The following is a 21,204-nucleotide window of genomic DNA, read 5'->3' on the forward strand; positions in this document are numbered from 1 at the left end:
TGAGAGCCGTGTGGTTGAAAATGGCTCATTAGTGAAAGACTGGAATATGCAGAGACAGAGCGGCTAGTTAGTCAACTGACAATCCGGCACATTAGAGCCAAAAGATCCATGAAAGCAAACACAACTCATTATGCCTCAACACGCGCAACGGAAGAAAACCAACAACTTCACCTACTCGTGCCTCTCTTGCTACACACAAGACATTATACTAAGCAGGAGAGAAAGTGAAACACTCTTCTGCTCCTTCAGATCAATAAAAGTTCCTCTTGTTTCATGCTGGTGAGAAAACCTGTGTTATGTGCAAATCCGCAAGCACTTCCATCATGCGATGTGTCAATATTGCTGGCTGGTGAAGTTGTGGGGTGTGATTTCGCGGTGAGCATTCAGCCCCTTTGATGAAAGTGGAGGAACGCCACAGGGTATCGAGACATCAGAGGCAGCCAGGAACATCCCTTCATTGTACCCGTGCATGCACCTCTGCAAATTGATTTCCTCTAGCAGGCACATGTCTTCGCCACAAGACCACAAATGCCTCCATGAACAGGACAGTGAAATCAGCTTACTGCACTAACCTGCTCAGTCACCAGATCTCAATTGAGCATTTGTAGGGATGACATGGTACAAACTGCTGCAGAGGCCCGCCGCTGAACACAGGAGAGGCTCCTCTGGGGATTCTCCGACATAGAAAGCAAAGCTCTAATGAAGCTGTGCTGCTCTACTAGCGAATAGGGGGTCAAGTCAGTGTTTAGATGGTGTTACCATTAGTGTATTACACAGAGCGTACACCCGTACTGAACAAACACCCTGAGCTCATTTGGCGTCTCGGCCTAGCACCGGCGTATATTACATCATTACCCTATGGGTAAAATCTGCTTGATGAAGCTTCGGAGAAACTTCAATGGAAAATCCTTCTGGCAAATATTTCTAATCCATACACAAATCCCCGGCTTAGACTTTAAAGTATATGCTTAACCTGGGTCTGAAATCACACCAGTTCCTGCCAGTCAAGTGCATGTTGTTTGATTTTTATGGGGTTTCTTCATACTTTCTTTATTGAGTGTTCTGTGATCTCTGTCACTGTGCTGCAGATCATCTCTGCTTTGATTGCTGCAATTAGTTTCATCCCAGCTTATTACATAATACCCTGAGAAACTGCCTCGTCTGTGGCAGGTATCCACCTCTTTCAATCTAGCCTGTCACTCAGGGGTGTTTGGTGGACAAAGATTTGACCCAGTTTATAATTAGTGGCACTTTACTTTGTTCAACTTTAAATCAAAAAGGATTAGCTAACATCAGTAAACTCTTTTCAGCCATACATGTCAAGATAAACTCTGTCCTTTCTGCAGGAACAGGGTCATGTTTTCCACAGGTGCTTAAACGTTCATATTCAACAAGCTCTTCGTGTACCTGGCAATCCATCAATGGTCAATCATAGAAATTGCCCATTTAGAGAATTTGCAAAAAAGAAAAAGAAAAGAAAATTCCCTCCGAGATACATTTTAGATGCAAAGTAAAAGACATTCAAATGTCATATCACTCAGTGGAACAGAACTTCACTCTTAGAGTAAATTTCAGCTATTTGTAAGCACGGATAGTGACAGAGAGAGGGACAGACTAAATGAGACTCAGATCACAGTAAAGACAAGGGAAGCTCAGAGTAGCTAATGCAGCAGTTTTACGGTTCTTGTGGATGGATGATGTGTCTGATGGAAAGTCAAAGTGCACTACAATTTCACTTCTTTTACAATGTCTTTTCTTTTTTTCTTTTAAGTTGAGACTGTATTTCTGCTTGAATCAGATGAAAAATGTTAGCAAAGATTACTGGCTGCAATGCACAGCTATAAGCAGTCTTTAAAGATCTACAGTGCCGCTTCAGCAGAGATAATATCAGTTGGTCCTAAGGTTATTTTGCTAAACCAAGCATCGACATTAACTAGAAAACACATTAAAACCTCTAAAAGGTGCAACGGTAAGAAGAGACAGGCTGATAAAACAACCACTGTAATTCTTTGCCTAGTAGCAACAGCATAACAAAGACTGTATCAGGCAACAGCACAGCAGTGACATTCCTATTAGTAAAAAAGAATAACAACAGTGAAGTTCATGTTTTTATATTTTATATATAAATTAAGGATTTATACATTGCTGATAAAGAAAAAATACAAAACATTTTTTTGATCTTACATGACATTTACATGTTGATTTTTACACAACATATTCAATAACTTACAAATGCTTTATTTGCATAAAAAATATATCTCTTTACAAAACTTTTGTAATATGTACATATTCATATACACAGGATCTTGAATGGGTTAACAATGTGTGGTACATTTAAAAGCATTCTAACTCTACTCTGGAGTCTGATGTGAGACTGACTTGCTGTTTACTGTTTTTACCAGATGCATTTCTTTTCTCATCCATAAGAAATACGAACTCGCAAAATATATTACATATTGATAACACAAGACATCTTGCCAAAGAATGCCATCAAGTATCAAAACTGTATAAATGTACAAAATGTAACAGCAATGACAGGAATCAACATAGTGGTACAAAGTACTATAGCAGCAATTGCTATACCGGATCGCCTTTTGCCAACATGCACAGGTATGAAACTGTGAGCTGCTTTTCAAATACACCTCTTCATAAATAAACCTTCAGAGCCGACGTTGCTCAGCTAAATCATCGCAAACTGTGCAGATAAATTACACTGATGTACAGTTTCACTAATGCAATTAGATGTCATGTCTTTCTTAAAAACATATGCCCATACAGTATTCAAGGCACTGCAATGATGTACAAATGTGATGAGGATCTTAAATTCAGTTTCATTTTTAAAACATGGATGGACTTGGATGATTGTAAAATACTGATGGTGGCTCATGTTTAAGTGTGCATTTTTTTTTCTCTTGTATACTGTACATTTGTTGGCAGAAGCTGATGGTTCAGTAAGACACTGAAATAACCACTTGAATCAATCGATGCAAACAAAATAGGCCAAGGTCTGTATTCATCAAGTGTCTCAGAGTAGGAGCGTGGATCAAGAATTTACTGAATAAGGCACGGTTTCCCAGAAGAATTACAGAACAACAAACACTGCTCCGTTTAATAACCAAAGATGATGTGGAAGTTGCTCTTGTTCGATCTTGGAATTGCTCTAAAGTAAGGCAAATATACTCGTCAACATTTTTATCAATGTAAAACAAAACATGGTTATAAACATTGATGTCAGATTGCTTACTGACATATCTTTGCACTTTGATTTAACAACATCCAGGCTTAAGTAAACTTATGGGAAACCCGGCCAGCTGTAGATAGTGTGCAATGCAGGTTTTCTCAACGTTGTCATTCAATAAAACCTGAAATAATCGAGAAAGGAACTCCCACTTTGAGATTCTTGTTTAATACATCTTCAAGGCTGGGGGTTAATTCACTCCAAATTTGGGACACAAAAAGTCTTGGAGCTGGAGAAAAAACACTTGATAACAAAACGAGTTTTCGCAACTCTTTCAATAACTTAAGAACAGGTTAAATAGATGGATGATTTAAGAACGGCCTCACATAACCAACAGGCTGAAAGTCACAGTCTTGACGAGATTAGTCAGCAATTTCAAGTCTCATATTTCAAGAAAATTTCTGTCAAAAGCAAATTCACTATACACAACTTAGAAACCTAATGTTTTATATCTCTCGTGAAGGAAATGAACTCCATTGTTGTCTGCGAACCTGCACTGTAACAATAAAAGCCCTCACATTCCCAATGGCATTTGAAAAAATTGTACTGCACTTCAGTAATTAAATCCCTGGCCATAGATTTTGCCAGTAGGAGGTACCATCCAATTAAGAGGTATCATTAACTTTGAACATACTACTGCACCCATGCCATTGAAACAGAGGCATTTTCTTTTTCCATTTCTTCATCACCTCTCACACACCCCGCAGCTTGGAAAACAGACTCTGAAGATTACATTGATCAACTCACAGTTCAGAGGCTCTCCACCTTCATAAGAGAAAATAACTCTCATCAGAGTGAATGTGAGACTAAAAAGAAAAAAAAACACAAAAAAGGGTCTAGATGTGGTCTGTCATCTTGAAAAAAAAGAAGTTTAAATTTTTCATTTGGCATTGTGAAGTAACCCCTCTCTGTTTATACTAGAGAGCATAAAATACTCTATTTTATCTATATGCCCGAGGCTCTTTTTATTCATGAAGCCAGCACTCACAGAGTGTAAAGAACATTTCTCTTCACCGAACAACGGGAAGATCTGGAAAGGTGTAGAACATCTTCACCTTCTCTTTTTCATCGTTAACTTCTCTAAATGATCAGCCGCAACCGCAATTGTTGCTGGAAGTGTGCTTTATGTTTCTGAGCAAGTCTGCGTCCTTTTTGTATGTCATCAGAAACAGGGAAAATATAAATATGTCTCTCTTTATATATATATATATATATTTATATATTCATGTAAAGCAAACAAGGAGAAGTTGTATTATCCATCTCTGCGTTTCTCCTTCCTTCTGTCTTTTTATCATGCTCAGTAGACATCAAACCATGGTGCAGATGGTGTTGAGATTAGGGTCAAAGCGCACAACTTTCCCCTCAGCAGCTTTTGTGTTTGTGTTGTACATGGGATTCTCAAAAGTAGCCTGTCCATTGTTGTTCTCGTGGACAGAACATCCTGTGTACTGCGCTTTATCTGTTTTCCTGAGGGAGAAAATAAAAGGGAGGGTGCATATTAGTTTAGAGACAGTATCCCAATTATTTACTTTCCTTCCAATTCAATAAACATGTCTGCATTATCTTGGTGTGGACAGCTGAATGGTAATTATTGTAGAAAAGACCAGTCAGAGGAGCCATGTACCAGTTCACTAGGAGCTACTGTAACATAATGAACGTAAAATATGCATGTGACAGGCTCAACATATTCTGAGAGTGACAATATCCCTCCATCTGTACACCAAACACTGTATAATACTTCTAGCGCAGTACATATCATATCAAAGTGATTCTCATCTGATACCTGATGTATGCACTGTGTAATGTGGCTTGGATGGTAACATGTTGACTAACGTTGCATCATGATTTGAGGGCTCCCACAAGTAAGCTACTGTATCCAGTGAGAAACCTTACTGCAGTGAAGCTGGCTGTGGAAGTGGGCCAGAGTGTACTATCTACCTCATCCTGATATACATCTCCTTTGGCTGTAACTCTACAAACATCGTCTACATGAATCTGTGCTTCTCAAACTTTTTCAACATCAGATCTGCGGTAAATAACTTCAAAACTCAACCTGGGACTCAGACCCGGACTCAGACTCATGAAAACGTACTGTTTTCTATTTCATGTGGGATCCAAACAGATATAGACTACAGTAGCAACTAAATTCAGGGTTCCCAGGTTAGTATAGAAGACACCAGGATACGCTACGTACCGCTGTTTGTAGAGATAAAACCCAAGGCCTGCAAAGATGAGGGCAAAGAAAGGCACAAGGATAGCAACAGCAACAGAACTGCTGTTGGTGGAGCCGTTGGTTTCGGGGTCAGTGAGAGTAACATTCTCTCTTACACTTAAACCTGGGGAAGAAAAAAAACATTATAGCTATTAAAAATATGGAAGAGCCCATATACACAATATGTGTCAGAAGAAAATATTCAGATAAATGAATGGCATAAACACAAACACTGGAGAAACCAAATGGAATAATAGAAAGATACTTATCATCTGCTGGTGATGATGGTGATGAGGACGAGGAGGGTAATGATGATGGCGACGGCGGTGATGATGATGAAGAGGAGGACGTTTATGACAAACACGATATGGAGATGCCACAGCCAGTCAAGGAAGATGCCAATCATAATGATCGTACTGATAATGATCAGTGTGACTGTGATAATCTTGTTCAAGACAATCATGAGATTGTCTTCACACAAAGAGATGAAGGGTGATGATGATGTGTACGGCGATAATGTGCGACGCTGCGTGACTGTAGAACTAGGTGGTCCACAGCAGGTACAAGGGGGAAACACGCAACAGATGCATTTATTCTGTCAAATTAATATGCAGCTTTGATGTTGGAAAAAGAGTTTCAAATATTTTTAATTGGGTTATAAACTGAGCAATGCTACTGAACCCCGGCATTACAACATATACCTGCCATGGTAACAGTAGGTGTTAGTGGAAAGAAATCTAACACCGCTTTCGGGTCTCTGTTTGTATTTTAAGAAATAACACTTCAAACCAAATCTGTCATAACATTTCTTGTATTTTCACAAACTCTCCCATCTGTTCTCGGCGCGTGGAAAAGTATCTCTCACTGACAGTGTATGTATTTTTTTTTCCCCACTGAAGGACTAAATACTGTGTGTTCCATATACTGTAGGGCAAAGACATTTTCCAACAAAATCTAATTACGGTATATTTTTACATTTGCAAAATTTTATATAGCATGGGTTTGTCATGACAGAAACATTTAATTAGGACATGTAAAAATTATTTGACTAAAATAAAGACCCACACTATTTTGGTCACCTGAACCAATGCCAGAAATCTCAGTTTATGTGTGCTGAACATTTTGATTTTCAGTTTCACAATATGTCAGTTTAAGCTAACCCTAACCCTAGATTTTAGGAGCAAAGAAAAAAATTTCCCCTCTCAGCAGATGAATGTGATGACAGCCTTTTGGTGTCAAACTCTAGAAGGCTGTTTTAAAATAATATTTTTTTTACTCCGATTTTGAAAATCATACGATGAAAGATGGGAGGAAGCAACCAGTTATGCTATGGTACTCATTGTGTGAAGTCTGAAAAGACACATACCAAGTCTCTGTAGTCCAAACTGTCCATAGTCTTTACCCTGTATGAAGCCTTGGAATACATAGCTGCCACCCTCAGGCTCAGCTGAAACCTGGAGCGAAAAAAAAACAAAACATAACAAAGAATTCAAGAAGCTGTTCGTTTTGTTTCAACTGCAGGATGAAATGGGATTTTTTTTGGCACCTTAGAGAGTGCTGCATCTATTCCACGCCACATCAAAAGCTAAATATATGCTGTATTTAGTATGACAATCAACAGACTCTGTCATGCTACATTTAAAAATAACACCTTTGTTTTTGAAACCCCACTCTAGAAGCTGTGCAGTATGCTATCAATAGCACAGCGGTGTGCAGTCACCTGTCACATGTTTTTATTTAGTGGACCTTGACGCTTTTTTTTTTTTTTAGAGGAGGAGGGGGAGTAACAATTTCCACCCCCAAAAAAGTTCCTTTAGATGTCATGTGAGTGTCTGAGCTTATTCAGCAAATTGTCAATGTGGGAATGCTGAAATGGTTCATAGAGAGCGCCTGCTGCATCTGATCTACAGCCAGTGTAAATATATGTAAATAAAACCAGACAATAAGCCAGGAAATTACTATTCTGCTTGTTGTCACAGTTTCTTCTCATGCACTGTCATTTTTTTTCTTTGTTGGCACGGTAAGCAGGATGAGGAAAAAAAAAACTAATAATGAGGAAACATTGGCTTGATTCAGTCCAAGGAAGGGTTATTATTGGCTCTCAAATTGTTACAGCCCCTTTGCGTGTAATATTCTACTTGTCTGCCATACCAAACAATAAATAAACACGCAATTATATAAAATGAAAGACAGTCGCAGCTCTTGACTGCTTCTAAAAGACCACTGCCCATACACTTCCCAATTCATATGAATACTCACAAATCCGTCCATCGCCCAGGTCTCATCAGTAATCCTGCTCAAGGAGCTGTGGGCCAGCGCTCTCATCTGGTACAGCAGGAGTGTTAACCGTGCCTCCTGGCGTTTGTATACTCCTACAATGCAGAGGACAAGTGGCAAGAGGAGAAATGACATGAATAAAAAGATGAGACAACACAAGTGCAATGGAAAGAGAAGAGAAGAGAAGAGAAGAGAAGAGAAGAGAAGAGAAGAGAAGAGAAGAGAAGAGAAGAGAAGAGAAGAGAAGAGGGAGAACAGCTGGGGGAGGAGACGAGTGGCTCTTGAGTGGGCAGCTAGTCAGTCAGTCAGCACAGACTAATACATCCGTCTTTAGAGCCAATAGTTAATTTCCACTCTCATGCATGAGATCATTTGGTGATTGACTGATTGACATGAGGCACCTCGGAATAAATGGAAGTGACACGCAGAGGCAGTGAGAGGAGGAGAGGGGAGGCAGCGGGGAGGAAGAAGGAGACAGATGATTTATAGATGACTCACCAGAGAGCAGAAACTCCATGCTACTGTCACTTAAAGTTACATTGACTTTTCCCGTCGTGACATTAAAGCTTGTGACTGTCAAAGTCATTGGTTGTTTCTGGCCCTTGTAATCATAGGAACCCTTCCAGATGAAGTCAGGGGCAAAGACATCGTCAGGAACTTCAAGGAAAGGAAAATGAAGAAGAAAACATGGTAAATAATGCTATCAACACAACACTGTAAATGAACTGAAAGAAAACTTACCGGTATGTATCAAATATGGAAGTTATCGTTTATATTAACCATAAGAAACAAATGTGTCATTTTTAAGCAACATCAAATTAATATGATGTTTTTAGTACAAGCTGAACACTTGCACCCACGCTGCAAAATGGTAATTAGATATGCAGCTGAATCAACATATCAAACAGCGGATAACAATCTTTTCATTCAATTTCATTTTATTCCATCTTGGTTAATGATAATTAAACACATTCTGAGAGCGATAACACTGGAATCACTCTGTGAACTCCGCAGAACTTTTTAAATACTTACACACTGATAAAACTTTTTAAAGCACTGCCATTACAGCGCTCTCATTATCGGCTGGGAACTGTTGACTGGACAATTATAAGGCAATTATGAGCCCAAAAAGGTGACTGAATGTATTGAATGTCAACAAATAAGCCTAATAATAGTCAGAATAATTGCCTAGTATTTACTAGATATTGTCAGTAATTGTTGGCATCACAAGTTAATTTTTAAGTGATAAAAAGGGGACATGAGGTCATGTAAAATGATTTTTCTGTTGTGTGGGTAATAGTGTAGCTTATTTCTGATGTTGATGAAGCAACAATACTGTACTATACACCTCCTTTAACAGTCAACAACCTGGGGAAATTTGAGTGTTTAAAGAAACGGCTGAAAAGACTTGCTAACACTTCTGTAAGGTTGTGCTGCGCTATCAAGCTACAAATAACAATGCTAACAGTGTGCATAACAATTAAGGTTAGCTATATTTGCTAATTAGCATCAGAGGCACAGTATAGGTGGGGCCGGTGCAAATGTCATTACTTGGACTAATTCAAACCTAACTACACTAAAACACACACCAGTGTGGGCCAGTGTTTGTGATTATTTGTTGCTTTCCATTGTGGTACAGTATGACAGTCAAACCTGGCAGCATTATTTCCCAATTCTAATTACACTGTAGGTCGCTGTATTTAGGTAGAAATATTGTTGGCAGTAATTACAGTTAATTAGCTTTTTGAAACAGTTATTTACTCTAAATATGTCATGGTCACGATACGCCCCAGAGTTTAGGCTGATAATTTTAGTCATATGGTAATTACTTTGCACTATTGTAATTCAGAAGTGCCCACAGAGGCACAGTACCAAGACTGCAGCAGAACACAACTTGATGACTTGATTTTCATGAATATACTGTATACCAAGATCCAGCTCCCGTATAAGACACTAAACCTGCTGGATAGGTGTCGAGCTGCGGCACAGTGGATACAATCAACTACAGAGATTGTTCTATCCAAAAAAGATCTTCGTTGAGCTGATGCTGGTGGTGAGGAACAGACAAATCCAGGAGTGGATACTTAAGTCGGACAGCTTGTGCGATTCAACACTCACCATTTAGTTTTGGACTTGGTGTCCCTGGTATGGGTTTGACAGTTTTCTCATGTGATTTGGAACCGGCTGCAGAAGAACATAAATATGTATGTCACAAAGATGTACAGTAGTGACAAACAGCAAGTTTTAACAGCTGGAGGATGTTGGTAAAGTACACATTGCTCAACAGGAACATGCTGTCTGCATTGAACTTTCTCTCACTCCACTCAGCTCTAGTGTCTCGTTCTACAAAACAAAACAAACATTCACAAATCAACACACTGCTGAAATTTCAAGTTAAAATAGGATCTTGACAGGAATATAGCAATCAGTTGTTAGAAAAGTGGGTTTACTAAAAATCCTGTCTCATTATTTTTGAGTAATTGTTTCTATCAGTGCAAGAGTGTGAATGTCCCATAGGAGGGATTTTTCGATACATACAAACCTCTAAACACCATCCAGCCTTATGCACATGAACAATCTTGGTCCTATTTTCCTCCATCCCCCTCCTCCCTCCCATCCTCTCTATCATCTGCCCCTGCAGACCTCTAGAAAACCACGTACCTCTGCAGACAGGCACCTTGCCAGTCCAGCTGCCATCAGAGCGGCAGACACGATGCTCTGAACCCCCAGAGAGGAAATAGCCTCGCTGACAGGTGTACACCAGGGTGTAACCGTAAGAGGGAAGGTCTAGACCCACGACGTCAGCATTGGCTGGGCTCCGTGGCTGCTTGCAGGAGTGAGCTGGAGAGCAAACAGAGGGCAGATGCGTTATACACACACACACTCACATCTACACCTGCTGCACAAACAAATGCAACCAGATGCACACAAAAAGACCACCTGACACACACACACACACACACACACACACCACAGATAGATGGGAAGATAATTAAGTACTCAGTGGGAGAGATGTATGAAAAGGTCTGAAATAAGTGCAACAAAAGAAGCACAACTGTTTCACGATTTAATTGAGTCTAGGAAGCTCATACAGTAGGGAGCATATTGATGCTACAATATGTCTACTTTCCTTTCTGATATGAATATGTACACTTGTTTGGGATATGCACTGTTTAATTTTTGGACTGAAATGATTTGCAAAATTATTCATTCATTAATATAAACAATAAGTCAGTTATTTAATCATAGCATTGGGATGCATCTCATTATAGTTCTGTGCCAATGCTACAGAAAGGTCTGGCTAAAGTCACTGTAATCAGTCAGTGGTTTGTCAGAAGTACGTCTCAAAAAACAGGAAACAGGATGCTGATTTAGGACAGTGTTGAAAAGCAGTAAGTTTACAAGCTCAAATTGAATCAGAAACTACCGTAAGGACAAAAACACTACATCGCTAAAACACTTCCCTCCAATGGACTATACCAATATTTTAATTTTCTTATGAGTGGGAGTGGACTTATTTTAATTAATTTAATCACATCAACAATCTCTCCACAGAATAAACATTTATTCACCTTGGACCACCAACACACTGAGGGTATGAGCATTCAAGCTCTGAGGCATCAACCATAATGTGAAAATACTGAAATAATTTTGCAGCTTATGAGTGAAAGAATATGTTGCCAGCTGTCAAATGGGAGACAGCTGCAAGTGAGTCACAGTACCAAATCGGTCCTTTGCGGTGTCTTAATGATATTAGCGGCAACACGTTGTGGAGGGGATGCCAGGATGAAACCCAGTCTCTGGGCTTCAGGGGACTGCAGGAAATTCCCCTTTGTTGGATGTTACTTCTGCTGGTGTATGCTCATCTGACGACATAAACTGTCAGTGCTCCAGAAAGTAATGCAGGTGCATCAAGGTGAAGGTTGAGTAATGAAATTTAGCATGACGCTCCTCTCATTCTTCTTGTACTCAGCTACACAGGGACTATAACAGTATAATCTACATTAAGAGAGACTGATGAAGATACTTCAAGGACAAATGTACAGTATGAGTCCTCTGTTCACGCCACCCTCACCTTTAATGACTTCATAAATCTGGAATTTATGAAATCTATTTACATTGCAGGAAAGAAGAAAACCTGCCTCATATTGAAGCTTCTGGATAAATAAATAAATACAGTAGATAAATAATTAAATAAACTCCCTTCTCGCTGCCTGAGCACAAGTCTGTGCAACCCATTTAAAGTGACAAACTGTCAGTACATGTCCAGGGTGGTTGTAGAGTTTGTAGACCATGAATAGTGAAGACACTTACAAGGCCAATGAATTGTTGTATCAAAGACATGTCACATCCCTCATCAAGTTCTGTTGACAATACTGTGTTTATTTACACTTCAAACAGCACAGCAGGCTTTACTCCTGAGATTACCAGTCCTCAAAAGACACTTTCGCTTTCTCTGCCACGCAACAACATGTTATGTTGTTCCTCGTTCAAAGTTGGTCCCTAGGCAGACCAACTGCATCAGTAAGGGGCACACAAAGATGACGGAGGTTGACTCTGGGCTGCAGCATCAGGTAATTGTCATGAGGACAAACCTGAATTTTACAATGTCGTCATACAGTTTTTGTCAGCTAACCAGGCCTTGCTGAATATAAATTTGAGAAAGCCAGTCAGAGGCCACCAGGCTGGTTTTGAAACTAAAGTTTACCTTGGCTGCTGGATATTTTGACAACTAAGACTTTCTGAGCTTCAAAATATTAAAGTGACTACACACAAATTTTGGGGATTTGTGCCTTTCAGCGAAAAAACAATAATCTAATATAAAAAAAATAACATGATCAAGATCCAGTGATTAAACTCTGAGTTGTGTCTGTTGCATCGATTACATTTATTGTGTTGATAATCCCTCCAAGTTTTTTGCTTTCACCATCACTACAAGATCAGCTGGCTTCACTTTTAAATCAATTTGAGTGGCTTCACAGTAACAGAAGAGCATTTAATCATAGAGAGAGGTATTATAGAGGATTTATGACTCAAGGGTCAACACAGTGTTGGACCCATACAAAAGCACTTATACTCAAATACATATACATAGCCACAGTCTGCCCCAATAGGCCAGACTCTGGGCCTGTGAGTCCACCTTCAGGGCTGTACGTGTGAAAACCAAATGATGTTATACATCAACTAAACATGAATTCATAGTTTTATTTTAAAGCAGGAACAAATTTGAGAAACATTTCTCTATTTTAATTCCAGCTCTAACAATGACAGGAGGAGAGGGCAGGGGGAAATCAATACATTTTTCAAGTCACTAGAGAGAATGGAGCAGAGTAAGATAGCAGCTCCTGAAATGCTGCAACCTTAGCAGAGACAAACCTGGCAAAGAAACTGCACTTGCTGAACAGAGCAAGTCAGGAAAGTTAAAAGCCTCAAAACATCAAGCCTCTGATCCTCTGAGTCTCAATCCACACTAGCTGTCAGACTGCCATTTCAGTGGGTGGCCTCAGAACATCATGCTTACACAGAAAAGGGCATGGAGTACATGTTATTTCATGTTTACTACTGTGAAAGTAAATGTGGCTGCTGGTTTTGCAGTTCATCCAAATCCAAAAGAAGAACCTCTCATTCACTGTGGATCAATTTATAGCACGGGAAAACTCATGGTAACCAAATGAAATTACACTTTAATATTCAGTGGCATCACAAATTTCAGCCACAAAAATCTGTGATGAAAATCTAGTGTTTTACCAATGATGAATCATGTTTTGAAACATTTAGCTCGTTTTTTTTTATTTTTTGGCAGACCGTTTGGCAACCATTAACACTTCCTCTACACTGTCAATTACCATATTCAAGCACTTTGCAGGTTAAATGTTAACCACTTTCACTGAGGAGTATAGAACGGGCTTGCCTTGCAATTTAATGCCCCATGGCTTGTGCTGCCCATTGCTCAGTGCTCGTATACTAAAATGCTGCTCTTTACGTGTATCTCTATCACCATAGAGGCTACATTATTATGCATTACGTTTACTCAGAGGGGAATAAAGAGAACTGTTATTCAACAACTTCAAAGTGACGTTTGGAAAATTAAAATTTTATCTCCTTGTTTAGTGGTTTCTCTTCTATTTCTGTTGAATGTTTATCTGTTGAATGTTTATGATATTTATTGGTATTTTCACTTTTCTTTAGAAGCTCAAAGACACAGCATAACCCTCACAGGACCATGCCAACTCAACCTTTGAAAGATTTTGGACGCAGTACATGCTGCCCTTGAGAGGAGTCTGTATGTGATCCACTTTGTATCAGTCATTTATCTGCATGCAAATTGTTCTCCTCACCTAGCTCAGTTGTCAGCAGTTTTCCAGAGGGAGGATGTCAATTTTCTGGTTCTAACAAAAATCTGTACAGTAAGTGCCAGTCTGAGGCATGTGCTGGAGCTCTCACCTGTACTGTAGTTCTGTTGACATCAACTTACTCTGATTGTTCTTTTATTTTAATGTACCTGTCAACGTGTTGACAATAAATGCCATAAAAGGGCCAAGGGCTGTGCAACCTCCTGAATTATTCCTTTGTGAATGTGACGATGAGGTCACCAGTTTGGAGCAGGTGCTGAGAAGCTGTCAGGTGACAGAGGGTTAGACAGGAGTCTTTTCTGCTATCAGCTGCTCAAACATGCATTTTAAAACATTTAAATTAAAAAATAATCTCCCTGAGAGATAATAAGGCCATGCAAGTGAGTTTTTTGAATGCTTTGTTCCTTGCAGTGTTCCGTTATAAAATAATGTGTCTCCACATAAAAAAATTAAGATACATGAAACCATTTGTCTAACGAAGTTGCAATTCCTTGCAGATTTGTCCTTGATGTCAATGCATTCAAAAGACTCTTGGATGAATGAATACATAAATTAAAACTGGTGCATGCACACAATTGCATATAAGAAACACTTCTCAAAATGGCACAAAAGAATAAACTGCAAACTGCATCCTCAAAATTACCTTGAGGTCAACACCTAAAAAACAATAAACAACATAATTTCCTTGAACTGAACATAAAAACGAACAGGCTTTAATGTAAGGATGATCCTGCATTTATTACATCTAGGTGTACAGTACCTAATAAAATGGCACCTGAGTTTATGAAGAATGAGAGTATATATATTCAAGGTTTCACAATCCCTGTAAAACTCTCTCTCCTCCGCTCAAAACACACACACATCCACACACACAAATAAAGCCGTGTTGCAGAGCAGATCAGGCAGAGAATGAAGGGTAGGTATTACAATGTCTCTGCTTCCTCAGCACAAATGTCTGGGAAATTCAAGTGGGTGTTACATCTTGGGGTGGTTATGAAATCAAGATTACAAAATATCATTTGAATCCCCTTATCATCTCACAGCTCAAGTGTTTACAGTGTAAGTGCATAGTAAAATGCAGACTACAGTAAGATCTGAAGTGGGAGTACGGTATTTCCATGAAAAATTATGTGGAGAGGGATTCCACTGAGATACAGGATTACATCACAACTCAGGAAAGCACTTGGCTCGGCAAAGCAACTGGGCTGAACTGCGCAGTCCTAGTTTGGTGTTGGTCGACATTTCAGGTAGTTCAGACAAAAAGACAGCAATCACGGTCAACACCTCACTCCCAGAATGACTGTGCTGGCAGGTTGATTGAGGCGCAAGCTGCAATCTACTAGGAGGTCAAAGGCTACGGCGGGATTGAGTGAACGAGAGAAGTTGCACTGGAAGGAGGCATTGACGGAGAGAGAAGGGGAGAGAAGATCGGGAGGGGGGGGGCTGAGCAAAACAAAAGAGAGTGTCTGGGTTGCTAGCAATGCAGATAAACAGTGACAAGATGCCAGAAGGGCTAGAGAAAAACAAAGACGGGAAGAGTGATCCAGATATCAGGAGGGGGCATGAGGAATGAGCACTCACGGATACAGGTAGGCTGGATTCCGGTCCATGTGAGATCTGGCAAACACAGCCGAGTGGTGGAGCCCTGCAGTAGATGTCCCTGTTGGCACTGGAAGTCTACTCTGCTGCCCACCTGGCCACAAACAGACAGCACACAAAGTGGAGAGAGTCAATACACTGATGCAAATGCCAATATGCTTCCAGCCTCAAATCTAAGGAGCTCGGGAAAAATACTGCACACTTAAGTTTTTTTTCTCCCGTTTTTAATGATTATCTGTAGAGTGTGGAGGCAGATGGAGACTGTTCCTAGAGGCAATCGTGTCAACTAATGCAAAAACATTAGAAAGTGAAGCGAGCTCACTCTCTGGTGAAAATACTGGATACTGAACCAAACTGTCTTCTGTATTCATAATAAACAATTTTTATTTTCAGCCACCATCCTCGTCGACTGTTTATAGAGAGCATCGACACAGGATTTTCTCATTCGCTGGTGTCAAGATATTGGTGAAGTTGTTCAGTAATGCAGAAAAATGTGAGACTACAGCCATTACAAGCAGCGATCCAAGTAATAAGCTTCTTCTGCTTTCATTTGGGACAAATTCCATTTCAGATATTCTGCTGAATATTGTGGAGGAATTGTTTGCACTTAACTTGTAAGTGACACTTCAAAAGCAACGCGGAGGAAATGAAATACACTGACTGAAATTATCAAGGGGAGCAACTGAGCACACTCCAACGGTCATGATATCTTTTTTTTTTTGACTATGATGCATTTCAGCATTGCTTGTTTTACACATCTGCTCAAAATGGATACAGAACACATTATTGTAGATCTAGATATATCCAGGCAGCCAGGCAGGAAGAGAAATTCAGCTAGTTTTCCTCGGTGCAACCTCCTCAGATGGCTATATATACACACCTCACTGCTTCATCGTTGCACCCACAGACCGTCATCCAAAGGAATAAATGATGACTGTACTTGGAACATCCATTGGAAACTGCCCATTTGAAATAAGACTAAGTACAGATAACAAAGTAGAGCTGCAAGCTTTGAATGGCACTTTGATTTGGTGCTTCTTGTTCATTCTCATCTACCTCTTCCTCTCAGCCAGGCTACTTCAAAATCACTTGGTGCTTTCTCGCAGAGCTCAATTTAATTGCTGTTGTACTGTATATCACAGAATACAGTATGTAGAGCATTATTGTCCATATTCTGTGTTAATTAATGTACTGTATATCAATGTATTTCCTCTTCCAAATCCCATCTTTGTGAAGCTTAATTTTTCAGTGCAGTGGTTAGTGTTGCGCTACACCGCCCCATATCAAAATCTAAAAGTCTAAAATCCATTTTTTGGGACAAATTCACCTCATTGTACACTAAACAACCTATTTAAAATGGACTCATTACAGTTTGTTATTTGTTTTTTGTTTTTACCTTAAAGCCTGTTGTGTAATTCATGAAGCCGTGTTCAGGTGTCCCTGGATTTTCACACGTTGTTCTCGTGGGCTCTGGAACAAGAAATCACTGTCATGATGAGCAGAGGGATTGCGGGAGAGCAAAAAATGAGCATATGACAGAGAGGCAATCATTGATAATGACTATGTGATTTCTCTCTGGTGTGCCATGTACCAGAGGACAATTACTGGAGTGGCATGGTAACATGAGCAGTATTACCTTGCCATCTAAAGACCATGATTCCTTCACTTTTACGAGTCTTTCAAATATGGATCGCTCACAATTTGTTGAGGCTATATTCAAATTAAAACACATTAATTCAATAAAATATTCCTTCGGCATTTAGCATTTCCACTGGGCTGTAAATATAAAGCAACACCTGTAGGGTTACATCATAAATAATGTATTTCATTATTATGGTTTAGTTTTAAATGAAAACCAGATGGCAACGTGCAGAACCTAGTTCACCCTCACCTGCGTTTTGATATTTATGTCAGCCACTTTAACAGAACAAACAGAAAATCATACTTGGAAAATTAGTCATACAGTATCAAGTGCTCTTGTAAATCAGCCAGTCAGTACCTATGCATCGAGGCTGAGATCCACGCCACACGCCGTCCTCCTGGCACATGCGTGTTGTTGGTCCGACCAGCACGTAGTGGGAACTGCAGCTAAACGTCACCTCAGACTTGTAGATGAAACTGCGTCCTTCTCTCCGTCCTTTAGCTGGTGTACCAGGGTCTCCGCAGAACTTGGCTGCAGGGGGAGAAGAGTGGATTAGTGCTGGCTTGATAAGCTGAGAGTCAATACATCCGACACAAATATCATACACTCTCCTGAAGGTACTCATGCATCAATGTATCAAGCTGCACTTTTGCACCATCCCTCCCATTCATGACAATATGGATGCCCTATTGATTGGCCCCATTTTTGCAATTCAAACATTCATCTGTTTTCAAGTGAATAGCATATAAGGAATACTGGAGCAGCTTGCCAGTGGAGTGCTGCATTGAGTATACTATTCAGCATTCAATTCAGAAATAATAAGTTGTGTGGGCTGCTGCTGTACCCATATAAGATCAGGCCATGATGAAGAGTGCCTGGAGTGGTTACCACTACTGCTACAGTACGAGCTCTGCTCTGTTTGATGGGTTTTATTAAAGCAGATATCAGCTTCACGGCCGTTTCGGCTAATGCTGCGTTCAAGGCAGGCGTTTGAAACCGTAAGTTACAGCTTCAAGTCACAACTACGACTTGGTAGCGTTCCAGGTAACCCGTAGCTCGTGTTTTTACCATCCTGTTGTCTGTGAAAGTTCCCTATAACGGCCACTCGTAACTTCCGACCCGTGAACTCGTACCAGATCGAACTGGTATGACTTCACAGGAAGGAAAAACACAAAGTACGAGTTTCTTTGAACGCACCATGAGTTAGCAGCCCCCGCCCTTGTCAGGCATCAATTGGTCCTTGTGCTACGTCACCACATTCACGCGCATCCCTTGGCTGCACACACAGCCCTTCATGCCGTTCTCTCTCCTCATTGGATAACACTTGTATCCCACAAGGAAAATTTTCTCCTCGGGTTACAGCAGAGCAGAGTGACGGAGAGACTCGTGTTTAGGCTGAAATACTTCATGTAAGTGATTGCTGACGGAAAATTAAATTTGATGTATTTCAGTACCTGACTGTAAAAACAATAGTCTTTCTGTATGATCTGGAAAGTCTTCAAGTGTTGAATTATTTAAATTGTATTGACATCAAGCATGTTGCACAGATTCCTTTGGCCAGTTTCTTTATTGCATGTGGGCAGATGCATTGACATTCTTCTCTCAGGATGAATTGCTCCGTCAAATCATTTTTTTGTTTCTAACAATCGACCTCACTGGCGAGTGGTTATAGTAGATATGAGAATATTCATCTTGGCAGCAAAGACCTAGTGAGGGTCGGGAGGTCATGGCACTCAATTTTAGATCAAAATAATTAGCAACTGAAAGAGGTTAACACAACTGGAGCCATCTGCTGCCGCTGTAGATCTCCATGCCTCTCACATGATATTGCCTATTTGATGGGACTCCAGCCACAGCCTCCTCGGCAGATGAAGCCCCTATCACTGCTGCTCCTTCAATTTATTGCTTATAGACCTCTAATCAAGTTTCCTGGAATAATTTAAGCTGCTTGATGGGGAGAGAAGTCATCCATTTTACAGTCTGCCAATGTATCTATTTTCAATCTTTACTGTTTAGGTACATTCGTTTATCCACCATAACCAGACTGATGAGTAAATGTGACTTGTTAGCTATAGGAGGTTGAGAAATGCTCAGTGTGTGAAAGAGCATATGAGAGAATAAGAGTCACAGCGTTCAGTCACGCAGCCAGAGCACTGCGGGATCAAGCCAATAATAAGCCGGGCTGCTTCTCTAGACCTGACATGTGCTGCTGTGGTGAGCGCTGGAGACAGAGATAAATTCTCGCTTGCTCTCTTCCTAGAAGTCAGGAACCAACAGGGGCTTCCCACAGCCAATCCCTGACATAATAGATATCTAGTAAAGGAGGAGATTAGAATCCAGCCCATGCAGGAATGGCTGAATAAAGCCATTACTGCAAATACTGTTATCTCAGAAACAAATCCTTGTATTCAGAGACATATCGTCTTCTAGAAAATATCTTTGCTATACTGTAGGTCTTGACTGAAAATGATGCATTGTGAGTTTCGAGCCCCCTGTAACCAACAGTTTGACCGTGTCTGATACAGTCTGACAGCAAATAAAGATGCAAATGTCTGACTGGATCTGAAAACGAGTCTTGTCATTTTTCACATGGCACCGTAAGACTTTGTATTCAGATAGAATTTTTTGCAGGGTTGAGAATACAGGCCAAACAGGTGACATGCACATCAGTCATAAACTTCCAGCCGCAGGGAAATAATTTGCTGTTTTATGGATATATAAGAGAAATGGCCCAAGGCCAATCCAAGCTCAGCATATTTAATATGTGTGTGTGTGTGTGTGTGTGTGTGTGCGGAGGTGGATGAGCGAGAGACAGAGAAAAACAGAGAGAAACTAGTCAAAGTTTTTCTCACTCTCTCTCCCATAGCCTCTCCTCTTCCTTGATGAATTATCAATGCTTTGAAGTAATCAGTATGCAGAAGCCTGATTCAAAGTTGGGATCACAGTCTCATCCCTGCAGACACATGAACTAGCATTCTCAGACACTGAAATTTGCAGCTTGCTCTCTTTTCCCATGTGTTGTTAAAGAGAACATGAATATGCATCTTAATCCTTTTTGGCTGCAAAAGTTTATAGGACAGATTTCAAGAAATGCACACATGGATTTGCTTCTGCAGATGGATGTCATTCCTGCAGCATTGTTGAGCTGTAGTTCAACAAAAGATGCTCAGCATGATTTGTAATCTTCTAAAACATACAGTGGTGCAACCCAACTAGATGTCCAACAGCAGGATGGCTTTAAAATGATGCTACATCAAACAATAATGAAGAAATGTAGCTATTAATTTACAGCAGATATTAAACAGCCAGTGGGAATGTGATTATCTAATTGTTTTCTAAATGTAACTGTACCATCATTCATGCTTGAAAAATTGAATATAATCTTGAATATGGATATAAAAACATTACTGGCCTACGCACATTTAAAGTTGCTCCATGAGAAATGTCTGTAAAATACAGCATTTTCTACACTACTGGCTAGTACTGTGACATCAATGTGAGCACTGACACAAAGGATTTACCTCTTAATGACTCTACAATTTATATAGCCAGCATCTGTGAATTCTGTAGATAGTGCTGTCTTTACATTTTATGCATAAATAATTATTTTAGTTTCATTTCAGTCTCATTTATCACAGTAAAATTCACAGATTTTTCAAAGACTTGGCTCTACAGTGCTGCAGCGGGTGGCATTTAGAGAGCCAGATTCTTCATAGAAGGTGGTCATAAATCACAGTTTGTGTCAATTTTGCACAAACATTGACACCTGCAACCTAGGTGGTAAGTGATGGATCTATTGAATGTAATTACAACACATTAAAACAGCAGAGATCACAACAGAGACCATATTGTGATGGGATCACAGCAGCCGTGATGGCCGCTT

The 21,204-nt window shown here is 40.0% G+C and overlaps 1 protein-coding gene across 1 annotated transcript in view; it reads right to left on the reverse strand.

The window, feature by feature from the left end:
* Positions 1–4,545: 4,545 nt before the first annotated feature.
* The window catches only part of LOC310999374 (CUB and sushi domain-containing protein 3-like), a gene marked incomplete at both ends in the record, with an annotated part of 211,290 nt that continues 194,631 nt past the window's right edge, over positions 4,546–21,204 (reverse strand). The window contains 10 exons of the mRNA XM_083989775.1: positions 4,546–4,705; positions 5,433–5,574; positions 6,817–6,904; positions 7,710–7,822; positions 8,226–8,384; positions 9,846–9,911; positions 10,389–10,568; positions 15,662–15,773; positions 17,076–17,149; positions 17,679–17,852. Of these exons, the coding sequence (XP_083845901.1) occupies positions 4,546–4,705; positions 5,433–5,574; positions 6,817–6,904; positions 7,710–7,822; positions 8,226–8,384; positions 9,846–9,911; positions 10,389–10,568; positions 15,662–15,773; positions 17,076–17,149; positions 17,679–17,852 (1,268 nt within the window). The remainder of the gene's footprint in view (positions 4,706–5,432; positions 5,575–6,816; positions 6,905–7,709; positions 7,823–8,225; positions 8,385–9,845; positions 9,912–10,388; positions 10,569–15,661; positions 15,774–17,075; positions 17,150–17,678; positions 17,853–21,204) is intronic.

This window comes from Trachurus trachurus, assembly GCF_905171665.1.
Source record: "Trachurus trachurus genome assembly, chromosome: 16".
NCBI lineage: Eukaryota > Metazoa > Chordata > Actinopteri > Carangiformes > Carangidae > Trachurus > Trachurus trachurus.